This window comes from Calypte anna, chromosome 9, assembly GCF_003957555.1.
Source record: "Calypte anna isolate BGI_N300 chromosome 9, bCalAnn1_v1.p, whole genome shotgun sequence".
Taxonomy (NCBI): Eukaryota; Metazoa; Chordata; class Aves; order Apodiformes; family Trochilidae; genus Calypte; species Calypte anna.
In genome coordinates this window covers 13,581,258-13,595,157 of record NC_044255.1, presented here as the reverse complement: position 1 = coordinate 13,595,157, position 13,900 = coordinate 13,581,258, and the positions used below count along the sequence as shown (strand labels likewise).

Genomic DNA, 13,900 nt, shown 5'->3' with positions numbered 1-13,900 from the left:
TCTTGACCAGCCAGGAAGTGAATCGGCAGCACCCCTTTTCCCTCTCGAAAGGTTTCCCGGTGAGGGATGCTGGCAGGACAACCTACCCGACCCCGCACACCACGGCGCACCGACCAGCCGGGACAGAGCCCCGGGGAGCGGAGGCGGCGTCCCCTGTTCCCCGGGGTCCGGACGCGTATTTCCACCCAACGGGTGGTGTGAGGAACACGCCCTAGAGCAGAGCCTCCCGCCAGCTGGAGGGAGGTACCGGGCATCCCGCAGCTCCCTGGGGCCGGTGCAAGCACCGCCCGCCGGGTTGCTGCCCCGTGCAGCGGACGGGAGGGGCGAGGGCCCGGCCCAGCTTCCGCCGCTGCCCGGCAGATCCCAGAAGGCGTTGGTCCGGTCTGGGAAGCAGCGGGAAGGGCGCTGGGGGTGAGCAGGGCGCTACGCGGGGAGGGGAACAGCCCCGGGGGTGGGAGGACGTGTTTGCCAGCGGGATGTGCCCCGCTCTGCGGCGCAGGGGTATCGGCGGCGGCCGTGCCGAGCTGCCGGACGTGCCGGAGCTTAGAGACAGGCGCCATACTCCGATGCCCGCCTCCCCTGGGTAGCTGGGACCCGGTACATTGACAAGGAGAGCCCCAGGGAAGGAGGCCCCGGCGAGGGGTGGGGATTTGAGGTGTGGGGAGCGGCGGCAGTCCCGGGGCGGGGGGGCGCTGCGTGCCCGCCCATCACGGCTTCACCCCTGGCCTGCTGCCCTCGGCAAACTCGGGACTTGCCGCCTCGCTGGCAGGAGGGAGTGACCATCCCGGGCAGGGCCCTGCGGCGAGGGATACCGCTACAGCAGCGGTCAGGTGCCACCTGATGATGCTCACGAGTGTGCCAGTGCCAGACCCTAACGAGTTCCCTGCCTGGCATCTCCCAGCAGATACCCGTTGTACAGTCCCTGACCTCCCCTCTCTTCGCTGTGCTCAGAAAGAGGACCATGGCCTTACGTCACTCTGTTGAGATGGAACCTTACAGCGGCCCTGAGCCTGGGGACCTGATCGAGATCTTCCGGCCACATTACCAGCACTGGGCCCTCTACCTGGGGGATGGGTATGTCATCAACGTGACGCCTGTAGGTAAGGCTGGTGCAGCCCGACAGGGTACAGAGGGGACCTTGGGGTCACTGTGAGCCATGTCTCCCTCTATGTGCCAGTGGACCCTCTGTGTAGATGGCCTTTCCCGGCGTCAGCCAGAAGTACCTCAGGTCTTGGAGGGGCCAGATGGGGTCTGCCTGGCTCACCCTCTCCCTGCCTTCCCCAGATGAAGGGCCCTCGGTGGCGCTGAGCAGTGCCAAGGCAGTGGTAAGTGGAAAGGCCCGGGTGAGGATGCAGCTTCTGAAGGAAGTGGTGGGAAGCAATACCTACCACATCAACAACAAGTACGACGCAAAGTACACTCCACTCCCAGTGAAGGACATTATCCGGCGTGCAAAGCGCTTCATCGACCAGGAGGTGTCCTACGACGTGCTTGGCAACAACTGCGAGCACTTTGTGACAATGCTCCGCTACGGCGAGGGGGTTTCTGAGCAGGTAAGTGACATGGGGTAACTCTGTGTGCCTCACAGCGCACCTTCCTGTTGCTCTCTGTGAGCCCCTGGACCAGAGCACATCCTACAAGATGCCTGGGGACAGCAAAGCTGCAGGTGTGGGGTCCAGACCTTCATTGCCTCTGACTTCATTGGAGACCCTGGCCCAGGAGGGTCTGTATGGTCTCTCTGTACCCTGATAGTGCCCTCTTACTGAATGCCATAATCCAAGGATAAACATCCAGGTGTTGCCCTTTTGCTTATGGGCAGATGGCTCTCATTCATTTAATTGCCTTGTTTATTTCTACCCCCTCTTCACTGGGGTGCCTGGGGGTTAAAAAAAAAAAAACAAACCAACAAACTTATCAAGTTTCCAGCCTATGTTTCACTTTCCCTTTGCAGGTTGACAACACCATCACTGCTCTTGGCATTGCAACAGTTGTCCTTGGTGCCTTCTCCGTGATGGGCTTGCTCTGGAGCAGATCCAGAGAAAGAAAAAACTGATGGGCTGTTGGAATTAGCTTGAGCAGGGCAGGGAGCCCCTGGCCTGGAAGGACCCAGGACAGTTTGTGGCCACAGCTGCCCCTAGGACTTACTAACAACTGTGTGGCCCTTCCTGAGAGCAGAGCTAACCTGTTTACCACACCTGATTATATTTAATTGCATGTGATGATTTTTTTTCCTGGTAGTCTGAGAGCACTTACAAGCAAATTCTCCATCCTTACACTCTGGTGCACTGCTGAGGGCTGGCACAGACTTTCTACATGCATTCTGTTCTTAACAACTATATCCTCTGAGCTCTTCCTGTGAACAACTTATGTTAACCTTAACGTTTTTACTTTTTTTAATCAAAAGTAATTTTAAAGTATTGCTGAGGACTTACCATGTGTCCTCCAGTGCAAGTGCCAGTGGAAACCCCCAGGTTCCCAGGCCTCTGGAAGTGCAGAGAAGGCATGGACTGTGTCTCAGAACCTGTGCCCGCAGTGCCTAAACTGAGCTGCTTCTGTGAGGGCAGGAGGAAGGGAGGAAGAGCAGGTCTTGCAAGCTTTGTTCCTCTGTTTAACTGAGTGCTCTGATTTTGAGGTGGTGTTTTGCTAAGTTTTTTCCTGCCTGTAAAGCATCTCTTTCTTTGGGTCATCTCTCTTTGGGAGCAAGCAGACCAGTTTGGGGGGATCAGAGAAAAACACAGGCTACCTTCTCCTCTGGCAGTTTGTTCCAGCTTAGGACTGCTGTGCCACTGAATTTTCTGTCTTCATCCCTGTAAGGGCAGTGATTGTTGGTATTGGACCTGATCACATTTACTAGAGGATCTTTACGGTTTCTTCCAGCCCAAAATGTTTAGGAATTCTACTCTTTGGGCTGCCAAAGCACTGAAGTTTCAATAAAGACCACCATGGATTGCAAGAGCAGCAGGAACTTCTGCCCCCAGCAGCTGTGGCCATGGGCTCTTCATGACCACAAGTTAAATTTAAGCAGTTTGTAGCCCCAACCCAAGTAAGATCTTTCTCCAACCAGTGGGAAGGCAAAGCCAGGGTGCCTCTGGAGCTGTGGGCAGCATACCTGGGGAATTTGCTGTGCAGCACCTATGCCCCATCTCCAAATTTACAGCACCCCACTATTCCTTGTCACAGAGCTGACATGTGGCTTGTCTTAGAAAAAAAAGGTTTTGGAAAAGTGTGGTTTGTTACTCTTTCCAGGAGGATCTGGCTCACAAGCTTGAAACTGTGTTACAGAAATTCAGTGCAGTGTTGTTTTCATTGCAGTCAGCTGCCTGGAACGTAAGAAGAGATGGGAGCAAAAGAGCTGTCTGTAAGAGACTTGATATTTTCATCTGATCTTAATGTGTACACAACAGGGTCAGAAGCTTTTTTTAAACATCAGTTGCTTCAGTGTTTGAAATAACAAATCCAAGGCCTCTGGTTGTATTTTGTAATGTCCTTACTATATTTAAATAAAATTTTTAAGAGTGGAAAATATACTGTAATAAAACTGAATCTGAAAGTCCTTTTTTGCTTCCTGCAAATGTAGTCAAAAGTTCTATTATAGCTGAACTAATTAGGTGGTTGAACAGCTACAGGAGGAAAGAGCGGGTAGGGCAGGGCACAGCTTCTTGTACCTGTGCAGCAGCAGTTGCCCAGAGCACATTAAATCCTTGCTTTGCATGACCCAGTTAATGCAAGAAGCCAAGGCTTAGCTCTGCCTTCTTCCACGTGACACCAAACATGGGCCAGGACTTAGCAGCAGAGCACAGACTGGGTGGGGGGTCATGTGCCTGGCAGCTGTGCTGTTCTCTGACTTGGCAAGCTTAAGTGGGGCAGATCCTCACAGTCTGGTTGTACAGCAATGTGTTAGCTTTAACCTCTCCTCTACTCAGATTATTAAGTCTGCAAAAACAGGCAAGGGAGAACTCCAGTTCACTGTGGGGTGCAAGAAATCTGAAATTACTTCATCTGGGAAACTGGACTGTAGTTCTTGGAAGCTGCAATATTCCATGTAATTTAAAACTTTGCAATTGTAAACATGCCTCTCTGTGCAGTCAAGATTAGGTCACTTATTTTGAACTGCTTTTCCATCAAGCCCGGTGAGTGCACTGGCAGGATTTGCAAGAGCAGTGGCTGAAACATGGTGTGAAAGTGTGACATGGAACAATGGAAGCTGTTGCCTCACTATATTCAGGATTTTTGAGCCTTTGTAGGAGATGCTGGCAAGGCCTAAGACCTGCTGTTGCCATGGAGTAAACTCAAGGTTGTTGTATACCAGCAGGTGAGAGAATAATCCTTGGCTGTGCTCTGAGGCACAAGCAGTGTGAGCCCAGCCTGGCCCTGGGTGGGTAGGGTTTTCTGCAGGAATTTCAACATCTGAATCTGGCACACACAGGTGGAAATGTGGTCTGTTCCAGGGAAGCTGCCAGCAGGGTCTCTCCTAGTCCTCATCGTCACTGTGTTCGTAGGTGGGGTTGATGTAAATCTCATCTGTGCTTTTTTTCTACAAACTCTTTTGTGTTTATGGGAGGCCAGTCAGGATCCTTCTGCACCACCCCCTGCCACTTTCGGTACTGGCTCTTTGACTGGTACCCAGAGCAGGCTTTAATCAGCAGCCAGAATTGCTTGTTCTGCAGGATTACATCCTGTGGAGTGACATGGTGCTGGGTCAGTGCTGCTGCCTTTCAAGGGGAGGAAGAACCTCTCGGGAACCAAAGCCACACAGCTACACATGCAACCCCCCCCTGAGCCCCATGGCTGTGTGCACTCCTCTTCAGTAATACATCTTCCAGATATTACCTTCCTCATCCAGAACTGGAAGGCTTTGCTTGGTCATACCAGGGCAACTCTGATCTCAGTTAAGCTGAAGGGGGTATAATCAAAGGCCATGTTTACCCTCCTGGGCCTGTAGGATGACTGAGCACAATACCTGGTGGTGGATGCCACCAGCCTGGACCCACAAAGCACTTCAAGGCTTAGTCATTACTGCAATATCCAAGGCACAAGACAGCATAGTCTCTGGCTTGATTGATTATAGGGCAAGATGGAAATGGCCCTTTCAAAATCATAGGTGTCTGACCCATGCTGCAGTCAGCTCCCCTGCTCCTCATGGGAAGCTGCTCTTCAGCTTGCTCCCTCTCTGAAGGCTTAAGAGATGTGGTCTGAATCATCTCTGGGGCTGCAGAAAATGTATTTGACTGACATGAACTGAATCTCAAGTGGGGTGTAGGGGGAAGAGTAAAAAAGGTCTGGAGGTTTGTGCTGAGACTGAAGGACACTGGCTGAAAATGGGTAAATCAAGACCTGACCAGACACTGTTTCTGTTGACCCCAGGGAACAGGAGATAAATAAATGCACTCACCTCTATAAAAAAAGATATGCAAAAGGTGACCAATAGCATCAGTAAGACATAAACTCTCCAGATCACAGGAGTGCAAAGAAGCTGTTGGAAAAGACACAAACATCAATTAGGTTTAAATGCCTTGCCAAGATATACATCTGTTCTAATGATTTGAGAGGCTGACTAACATTTTCCCAGTGGCAAGTGTGGAGGCAGTAGGAAGTGACAGTAATTCCTTGTCACAGAGATCTTGGAAGGTTTGATGACAGATTCCCCATGGCACAGAGCTGGCAGACTCCTCTCAGATATTTCAGATACTGCTGAAACCTGCAGATCAGGTGCCTGGGGCAGGATCTGGTGCCCAAATATTTCTCTGGAGCTTTAGGTAATACACAATGTGCAGCAACCCCTCTCTCTGTGTAGGCTGACCCTAATTAGAGGCCTGCACCCAAATCCATCCTGTACAGGATGACTGGGGATAAGCTGCAGGGCTTGGCTGTTTTGATGTTGGCCAGCACAGCTGGAGGCAGCTGCCCATGCAGTGCCCTGGCTGAGTGCCATGGGGGACTGAGGCAGCCACAGCACCACATGATCTCATGGTGCATGGGGGGAGGGGGAAAGAAGGAAGGGCAGGCAGCAGCTGGAGCTTCTCCAGCCAATAAGCAAAACCACAATCCACCCTATTGTGCTTTTCTGCCACAAAGAAAAGCTCAGCAAGTTATAGGCACTTGTTTTCCCTGCTGCCACCAGTTCTTTAAAGAAGAGGAACAATACCTCATTAATCAAGCCCTTGTCAGAAGGATGTCAGAGAAGTTTGAAAGGGTTGCCCACTCAGCAGCAGATCAGCAAATTAATTTCTAAGATGACCATAGCTGTAGCATCTGCTCTGTACTTTTAGGTAAAGGGCTAGCAAAATATATGTTATGAAGAGGAAGTTCACATTCTGTTTGTGTTTACCTGCATGCCGCTGTAGACAGCATTCATGTCAGCGAAGAAGAGGAAGAGGCAGATTGCAAGCTGGAGGGCCAGGAGGGCTGAAAATACATCTAGGGAAAGAAGAGCATTTGTGGACCTGGGAGGGAGGGGCATTGGTGCAAATATACTGACAAACTCTGCAAACTCTGCAAATATACTGACAAGAGCCACAAATGCTAATACTGTAAAAGTATTTTGTAAATTTACTGCCATTACATAAGCTTTCTTCCCCCCTCCTAAAAGAAGAGATCTGGAAGTGAACTAGAAACTGGAGAAGCTGTTCCCCAGCAGCCTTTTGCAAAGCTCACCACCTACACTGTTTTTAGGTCCAGAAGTCATTTGGCACATTCTGATTCTTACACAGCCACAGAAACCTGCTTCAAAAGGGCACTGCTGTGAGCCACACCAGCAGCTCTACCCCTGTGCTCGCTCCTCCACATGCTCAGCCATTCACCAGGGCTGAAGGCAACAGAGGTGGATGCTTGCTCTCATGGGCTCCCTCCCAAGGAGCAACAGATGCATCTGGTGGCTGTACCCATGCCTTACACTGGAAGAGTTTGGCTGGGTTTGCATCCTCTTCCAAAGTAGGAGGCCATAGAGTGACAGCAAATGGTTCAAATGTCCAAAGGTACCAAACTCCTGGCAATTACCAGGAGCTGAGCATCTTAAAACTGGCAGCTCCTGTTTTAAGATGGGAGCTTAACCCATAAGGTTAACAGCTTAATCTGGTCAACAGTTCCTGATGGCAACCATCAGGATGGCCTCCTGGCAACCTTCTCACTTCCATGGAAGAGCTGGGACAGGGCCGAGTGAGCGGCAAAACCAAAGGAACTGTCTTTTGCTTCCTCCTAGGGACTGTCCCCAAGCAGGGATAAAACACAGAGGAGTGTTTCTCAGCTGACAGAGTCATTTGTCCTGCTTGCAGAGAAGCTTCTGGCCTCACCTGTCTTCTGCAGGTGATCAGTGCTCTGTAAAATGGGTCTAGGACACACTTTTTATCAAAATACCTAACAAAATCAACTCTACTGAGATTAAGCAAAGTCCTGCCCTCTTGTCCATGAGCGAAAAGCTGAAACTGCAAAGGAGCTAACAGTCAACTGACAGCTAGAAGAGCTACTCTGTAAAACTCAGAAGAAGAAAGGTTATTGTGAGAGGATTGTAACAATGCTATCATCACAAGCTTTTCTATCTCATCTCTAGGATGTCAGGCAAGGTAAGATTGAATCTCAGGAGAAATCTTTTTGATGTGCCTATGTTGAAACAAGTACATCTGATCCTCACATACTCTCTGTGTTCACAATTATACACAGCTCTGCACTAAATTTAGCCCATCATCCTCTAAAAAACATATTTTCCAAATGAATATGCAGTCTCATTTTTTTCAGCTCTGCTGCCTCTTATCTCAAGGAAGAAGCTAACATAAGCAGTGTGCATGGAGTTTTTTTGAAATGGAGAAGTAGGAGCACACATACACCAACAATTATTTTACATGCCAGTAACTGGTGTGGGTACAGAAAAATCCACAGCATTCCATCCCTATCCAGGGAACCCTGCTGGGGTTATTTTGGGGAAGGAACAGGAGCCTGAGGAGTACATGTTACTCCAGCTCTACTTACAGTTGGTGTAGATGGGCTTCCGAAAGGGCTTTCCCTTGGAAAAGATGAAGGCCACAATAATGCAGTTGATAGAAGACAGTGGCCACAGTGTAGTGTCTTCATAGCTGAGGACAGTGCTCTGGGCACTGCTGCTGGTACTGTTTCTCCCTTGGCTGCCAGGGGACATGGTCTGGTTCCCTGGAGAGCAGTGTCTGTAAGGTAACACCCAGCACTTTTTCCTGCACTCTCCAGCAACTGTAAGCTGTGAACAGCAGTTCCCTCTTCTTCCCAACTCAGCCTACTATAATAACAAGGCATTACTCACAGGAGTGAAAACCATACATTAAAAGAACCAACCAAACAAACAATAAAACCCCAACAACAAAACCCCAAACAACAACAACAAAAAAACCACCAAACCCTAAACAAAGCAAAATTAAAAAACTGAGCACAATGTTCTGGTTTGTGCCAAAATCTCATCTTTTAGATGGGCAATGACAGCTGCATGTGAAAGACATGGCTATGCAGCTGATTGACCCAGCTGCTGCACACCACTCTGGCACACTCACCTTGGGATTCATCCATGCAATGTCAGGGAAATGGCCCAGGTGAGCCCTGGCACCTGGGATCATCCCACTGAAACACCTCGCTCGGCCTGCCCCCTACCTGTTTATTGCTGCCTGATGATATGCTGGTCATTAATATATAATATATGTATATAATACATAATATAAATTTGTCTCTCGAATATGGAGGGACACTTTTTACCTGTCACCAACGCAGAAATGAGCCAACTTCTGAACTTGTGACTCTTTGTTGAACCAGCTTGGATTCCAGAAAAATCTGGCCTGAGGGCTATTTCCAAGACCCCAGGAGAGAACAGCACAAGGGATGGAGGGAGGCCTGCAGTGCCCCAGGACCTCAGCACCACCACCTCTCTCACAATTCAGACAGGCAGCAAGCTTCAGAGAAGATGTTTGAAAAACATAAGTGTGTTAGTTACCCTTGGGCTGCCACTTTAGATTTCTGTCTGGCATCTATAGCCACCTAATTTTGTCTTGGCAACACTCTGCTGAGCATATTCACAGCTGAGGGAAGGGGGTGGGGTGGAAATTGTCCTGGTCAGGTCCCACATGCACCTGGATGCAGGCCAGGTGAGGCTGGAGTGTCCCTGCACACAGCAGCACTGTAATCTGCAAGCTGGGGATCAGAGACCAAAAGAGGGACTTACCTCTGGCTGGCCACCTCTACATACCAGGGCTGCTGCTTCACCAGGAGGAAGCCACAGGTTTGCATGATGATGGTAAAGCACACATTGAGGATGATGGAGAGCAGCAAGGGAGGCGAGATGAGCTGGCCAGGAGGGCGATAAGGTGCCAGCTTTGGATAGGCTTCAGTCAAGCTCACTGGGGAGAAACCAGAGATACTTGTAGTCCTTGGCAGCCCAACTCTTCAGCATCCCTCTGCACTTGCTGGGCAAGCAGAGCTGCACACAGACCCCCCCATCATCTCATCACAGGTGAATGCTGCAAAGCCTGGCCATAATAAGTAACCAAAGGAATGGCTTTGATCTCCACTGTTCAACCTCTTCTGAAATCTGCCTCCCCACACCCCTAACCCCCCCCAAGAACGCAAAGAGAAAGTGGGGAACATCATCCTCGCTTGCAGATGGGAATCTCCAGTGGACTCAGAGCCATACCAGCTCTCATACAAGCAGCACACAAAAGGCCAGGAGCTGACATTAGACTGTCCAAAGCCCAATAGCAGTCACCAGAGCAACTGTTCCTCTTCCAGTTGAGTCTCACATCCAAAACCCTATCTGTTATGTACAGACTACTGCAGCCATGTTTGAAAAAGACAAATCCCACACTCTGAGCCCTGGGAATTTCTCTACCATCAGAGCTTATGTTACTGACAGCAGAACTTGTCTCTTTGTTCAATTTTTATTGGGAAATGAAATCAACTATTTACACTCAAGCACTCAGACACAGCTGGCTTCCCTGAGCTGCTTACTTGTTAGGCAAACCAGAAGGGTAATGATGACATCTTGTATCAAATACTGGTAATTCCCAAAGATTTGCAGTTGCTGGAACAAAAATAAAAGGCAGTATCACCTGAGGACCAATGACAACTTTGACAGTACCAACTGTATCATCCAATCCTATTTCAGAGCAATGTCATGCCAGCAACAGCAGCCTCATGACTCTCATGCAGCCCTGTGAGGACCAGAGAGCCCAGCTTGCCAACTGACAGCTGCTTTCCACTGAACCCATTGTTAACTGCTAGCACCTGCGGGGAACCCAACATCAAAATGTGGCATTAGAATGTTTTTCCACCTTCCTTCCAGCAGATATCAATGCCTCCTGGGCCACTCAGATCAGGTTATGCACTCCCAGCCTACAGCAATATCAATGACAGATTTTCACTTTCTGTTAGGTCTTTGGGTAGTGAGAACATGGACAAATTTGGTGTGCTCACACCAGTGGCCAGGGAAAATGTCCCCATGTGGCGACCCACCAGTGCTCTCTGTTTTCCATTGAGGGCCTTGTAGGTCACTTGGCTTTCTGCCCATCATCCTCTGTGGGACCATGCACAGAAAATGTGCATGAACTGAGGCAAGAGAGTTGGGCCTGAATAAATTAATGCATTAATTTCCATCACCTTTTTTCTTTTAATGGATTAAAATTTTAGAGGATTCATCATGCAATGGTAATTTTTCTTTAACTACCTTCCTTCATCTGCCTGAGACACTTCTTTTTGAGGTTTTTTTCCTGCTGAGTGAGACAGCTGCTCTCTGAAAGCCCTCATTTTAGTGCAAGTCCTGCTCCCTGGCCTTCACCACCCAACAAGGCAGGACTTGCCTTCCTTCTAATTTAATTTCTTATTTTGGAAGAGATGAAGTTTTATCACTGGGCTTTTCCCATGATTCAATGAGTCTCTACAACCAATCCATCATCTGCAGGTAATTACCCAGCTTTTCACATCTTTGTTATTCCTTGAAGCAATGTATGCCTTTTCTTCTGTGCTGAGTAATGCCACTAAAGATAAAAATCTACGGTGAATACAGCTTATTGATGAAAGACAGGCATGAAACACTTACCCAAAAGAGCAGAGCAGTACCGACAAACTGGATCAGGCCATAGAGGGCCAGGTATTTAACCACAGCAAAGGAAGCAACCAAAGCAGCTCGACCTTCCCTGCTCAAAACAGAAAACAAAGCTAAAAAAACCCACTTACAGATAAAGTACTGTGGCTTTAATGGTACAGATGGTTTCTACTTTTAGGGTCTCTATGAAAAATAGAAAACAGTTCAAATTCCACAGACAAATATTTTTGCCTTAAGATACTGCAAAGCCATTTAACCACTCTTCATCTGCAGTGTTTTGTTTCTTTCCTTTTATTCTGCAGCTATGGTTTTAATATCTGGATTAAGATGCTGTTGTTTCCTCAACAATTCTGGGAATCAAGAACATTTCTACAGAAATTAGTAATTGTTGCAAGATGAACCTCTCTTAGGGCACGGTGTTCCAAGGTCCAACAGGTGTCCCAGCAGAAATGCACAGACAGTGCCCTGAGTTGGTTGCCCTCAGGACTGGTTAGCCTGGCCCAGTGCTACTGCTCCACATTTCCAGATTCAATTGACCTCTCTGCTGGCTTGCTCAGGAGTGAGCTGAGCCTGTGCCTCAGGCCTCACCTTTCATTGGCCCCCTAATCCTGCTCATGCGCAGTGGGGGCCCGCCCTAATCAGGCACAGGTGGGCTTAACACAAGCTCATGCCCACTACCTGGTAATTAGCGGCACCTGGTTGCCTCACTGCTTCATTTCACTACAGGTAATTGTCTTCACTTATATTTGGCTAAATGGCATTATTACTGGCTGCTCCATGACTATGTGCAGCATATGGATATATATTTTTATCAGTAATGACAAGCAAATTCTGTGGTCACTGGTATAGTTGCCCTTTTTTGTGACTCTACTCTGTACTTAGAATAGAATCATAGAATCATAGAATTGGCTGGGTTGGAAGGGACCTCAGAGATCATCAAGTCCAACCCTTGAACCACCGTTGCAGTTGCTAGACTATGGCACTGAGTGCCACATCCAGTCTCTTTTTAAATATACTTGTTTCCAAAATATCCACTATGGGTAACGCTCTCCCAAAACCACAAAAAGTGCATTGGAATTTGAGGATCAAATCCAATTCAAAAACGCTTCTACTGTATTTTATAAAATTACTGAGGAATTAGGTTTGCTTATCAGCATCTTTGAGAGCAGTGCATTCCCTGAAACTGAGTTCAGAGCTGGCAGCAGCATCCTGCACACTCACCTGATCAGCTCCGGCACACACTGGATATTTGGGATCTGGGAGGTGAAAGGTGAGGCCACGGATGCCTCCTGCTCTGACAGCGATATCCCTGCGTGGGCCATTTTCAAAGCCTGAAATCCATGGAAGGCAGAAGATGGGAAGACATCCATTCACCTGTGCAGTAAGTTTACTGCTACTTTACAGGTTTTGCTTAAAGTGCCCTTTGTAATTGATCTTACTTTATTCTGTCACCTAGCTGATCTCATTTTCCAGATATCTTCCTTTCCCTGGAGCTTAAATATTGCTTTTGTCCATTTAATCCCATTATACCTCTTTACAGTCCTTTGAACTACGCTGTATGCTGTTTCTCACACTGGAGTTTGTGTATACCTCTTGTGTTACAGTCTCCTAAACTAAAATTAAATTACCATTTTATCTTCTTCTTATTCCTCTCAGTCTCCTGTTCAAATTTCTTTTGTTGCTCTCTTATGAGCTCCCTGACCTTGTCACCTCTGCTCAAGTATAGGCTGACTTACAACATATACAAAGCAAGCTAATACACTATTATAAATTTATATTATTATGTTTTAATAATGATATTTTATTTTATATATCTTACTAAATGGATTATAATATACGATATAGTATAACACTATAATGGTATAATTATTATTCTTACGGCTAAGACCCTAACATTTGAAATGTATAAGAAGAGGTCTCTTGCCCCTATTTCTAGGGGGGAGGGGGAGAGGAACAAAAATGGCAATTCTACATTACCATATATGCTGGTATAAAAAAAGCATGTGTAGGTAATGTTTTATAGTGACATTCTGACCAAGTGTCCCCAGGGGGCTACTGTGGGAAATACTGATGACACATGGTGTTGGGCAGCCTCTCATCACAGCATTCCTTAGGCTGAAAGAGAGGAAATTTAACAGGAACAGGAGATGAATTCCAACATACCCCACAGTCATTGGCACCATCACCACACATGCCCACGTAGTAACTGGTGAAAGAAGAAGAAGGGAAACACATCAGCCTTGCAGGTAGCTGATCCCATGGTAGAGAACCTGCTGGCTTACTGCTGCAGGTATATCACATATTCATTTTAGCCCTGGAGAATGTGGTGGCTGTTTCCAGAGGGCAATTTGTATGTGGGGAGAGAATGGGGTAGAGTTGCACTATGCAAAATTAGGAATAAGTTTTGAAACAGGCTGTAACAGGGAAAAGAATGCTACCAATTTATTCCAGACAATGTTTCCCTTCTGGTACCAGGAGCCTGCAGATACTCCTGATGCAGAGGGATCCCTGTAGGGGAACTGAGAGGAAGGTGGCCATAAAGGACTCAGACAGGGATTGTGTGTGGAGGAAGGAAAGGTTGGAAAATTGGGCCTGGAGCAGCGCTAGCTGTGACAATTAAACTTCAAACAAGATGTGTTACTGGCTTGTTTCAAAAAGAAAGCAGAAGTGAACCTTACTTGAGTTTCTGAAGCTCCTCAATGAGGCTGGACTTCTGGCCAGGAGACATCCTAGCAAAGACAGTTGCATTCACTAGTATCTGCAAGAAAGAGCAATGACTGCCTGGGGTAGGCATCCATGCCTCCACCACTGCACCAAGGCTAGGTCAGGCTTCCCTACGCATTCATAAAAGCC

The 13,900-nt window shown here is 48.0% G+C and overlaps 2 protein-coding genes across 3 annotated transcripts in view; one reads left to right on the top strand and one right to left on the bottom strand.

The window, feature by feature from the left end:
• Nucleotides 1-208: 208 nt before the first annotated feature.
• On the top strand, nucleotides 209-3,527 carry PLAAT1 (phospholipase A and acyltransferase 1). 2 transcript variants are annotated; one of them, XM_030456021.1, is made up of 4 exons: nucleotides 209-411; nucleotides 902-1,100; nucleotides 1,285-1,553; nucleotides 1,952-3,527. In XM_030456021.1, exons 2-4 carry the CDS (start codon nucleotides 962-964, stop codon nucleotides 2,051-2,053), a joined length of 510 nt encoding a protein of 169 aa, XP_030311881.1. In that variant the 5' UTR covers nucleotides 209-411; nucleotides 902-961; the 3' UTR covers nucleotides 2,054-3,527. The 2 variants fall into 2 exon arrangements, with proteins under 2 accessions (XP_030311881.1, XP_008491626.2); XM_008493404.2 differs by having other exon boundaries at nucleotides 295-411; nucleotides 905-1,100.
• A 608-nt stretch (nucleotides 3,528-4,135) lies between these two features.
• The window catches only part of ATP13A5 (ATPase 13A5), a 31,970-nt gene continuing 22,205 nt past the window's right edge, over nucleotides 4,136-13,900 (bottom strand). Inside the window, exons 21-30 of the mRNA XM_030456020.1 lie at nucleotides 13,726-13,805; nucleotides 13,211-13,253; nucleotides 12,269-12,378; nucleotides 11,042-11,138; nucleotides 9,955-10,027; nucleotides 9,173-9,347; nucleotides 7,963-8,153; nucleotides 6,329-6,417; nucleotides 5,393-5,473; nucleotides 4,136-4,676 (exon numbers count right to left, since the gene is read on the bottom strand). Of these exons, the coding sequence (XP_030311880.1) occupies nucleotides 4,518-4,676; nucleotides 5,393-5,473; nucleotides 6,329-6,417; nucleotides 7,963-8,153; nucleotides 9,173-9,347; nucleotides 9,955-10,027; nucleotides 11,042-11,138; nucleotides 12,269-12,378; nucleotides 13,211-13,253; nucleotides 13,726-13,805 (1,098 nt within the window). The 3' untranslated portion in view covers nucleotides 4,136-4,517. The remainder of the gene's footprint in view (nucleotides 4,677-5,392; nucleotides 5,474-6,328; nucleotides 6,418-7,962; nucleotides 8,154-9,172; nucleotides 9,348-9,954; nucleotides 10,028-11,041; nucleotides 11,139-12,268; nucleotides 12,379-13,210; nucleotides 13,254-13,725; nucleotides 13,806-13,900) is intronic.

Bases quoted from the DNA above. Each gene is read 5' to 3' on its own strand.
- PLAAT1 (XM_030456021.1), top strand. From the start codon at position 962: ATGGCCTTACGTCACTCTGTTGAGATGGAACCTTACAGCGGCCCTGAG. The intron at 1,101-1,284 runs GTAAGGCTGGTG...TGCCTTCCCCAG, and splicing joins CATCAACGTGACGCCTGTAG to ATGAAGGGCCCTCGGTGGCG. The intron at 1,554-1,951 runs GTAAGTGACATG...TTCCCTTTGCAG, and splicing joins GCGAGGGGGTTTCTGAGCAG to GTTGACAACACCATCACTGC.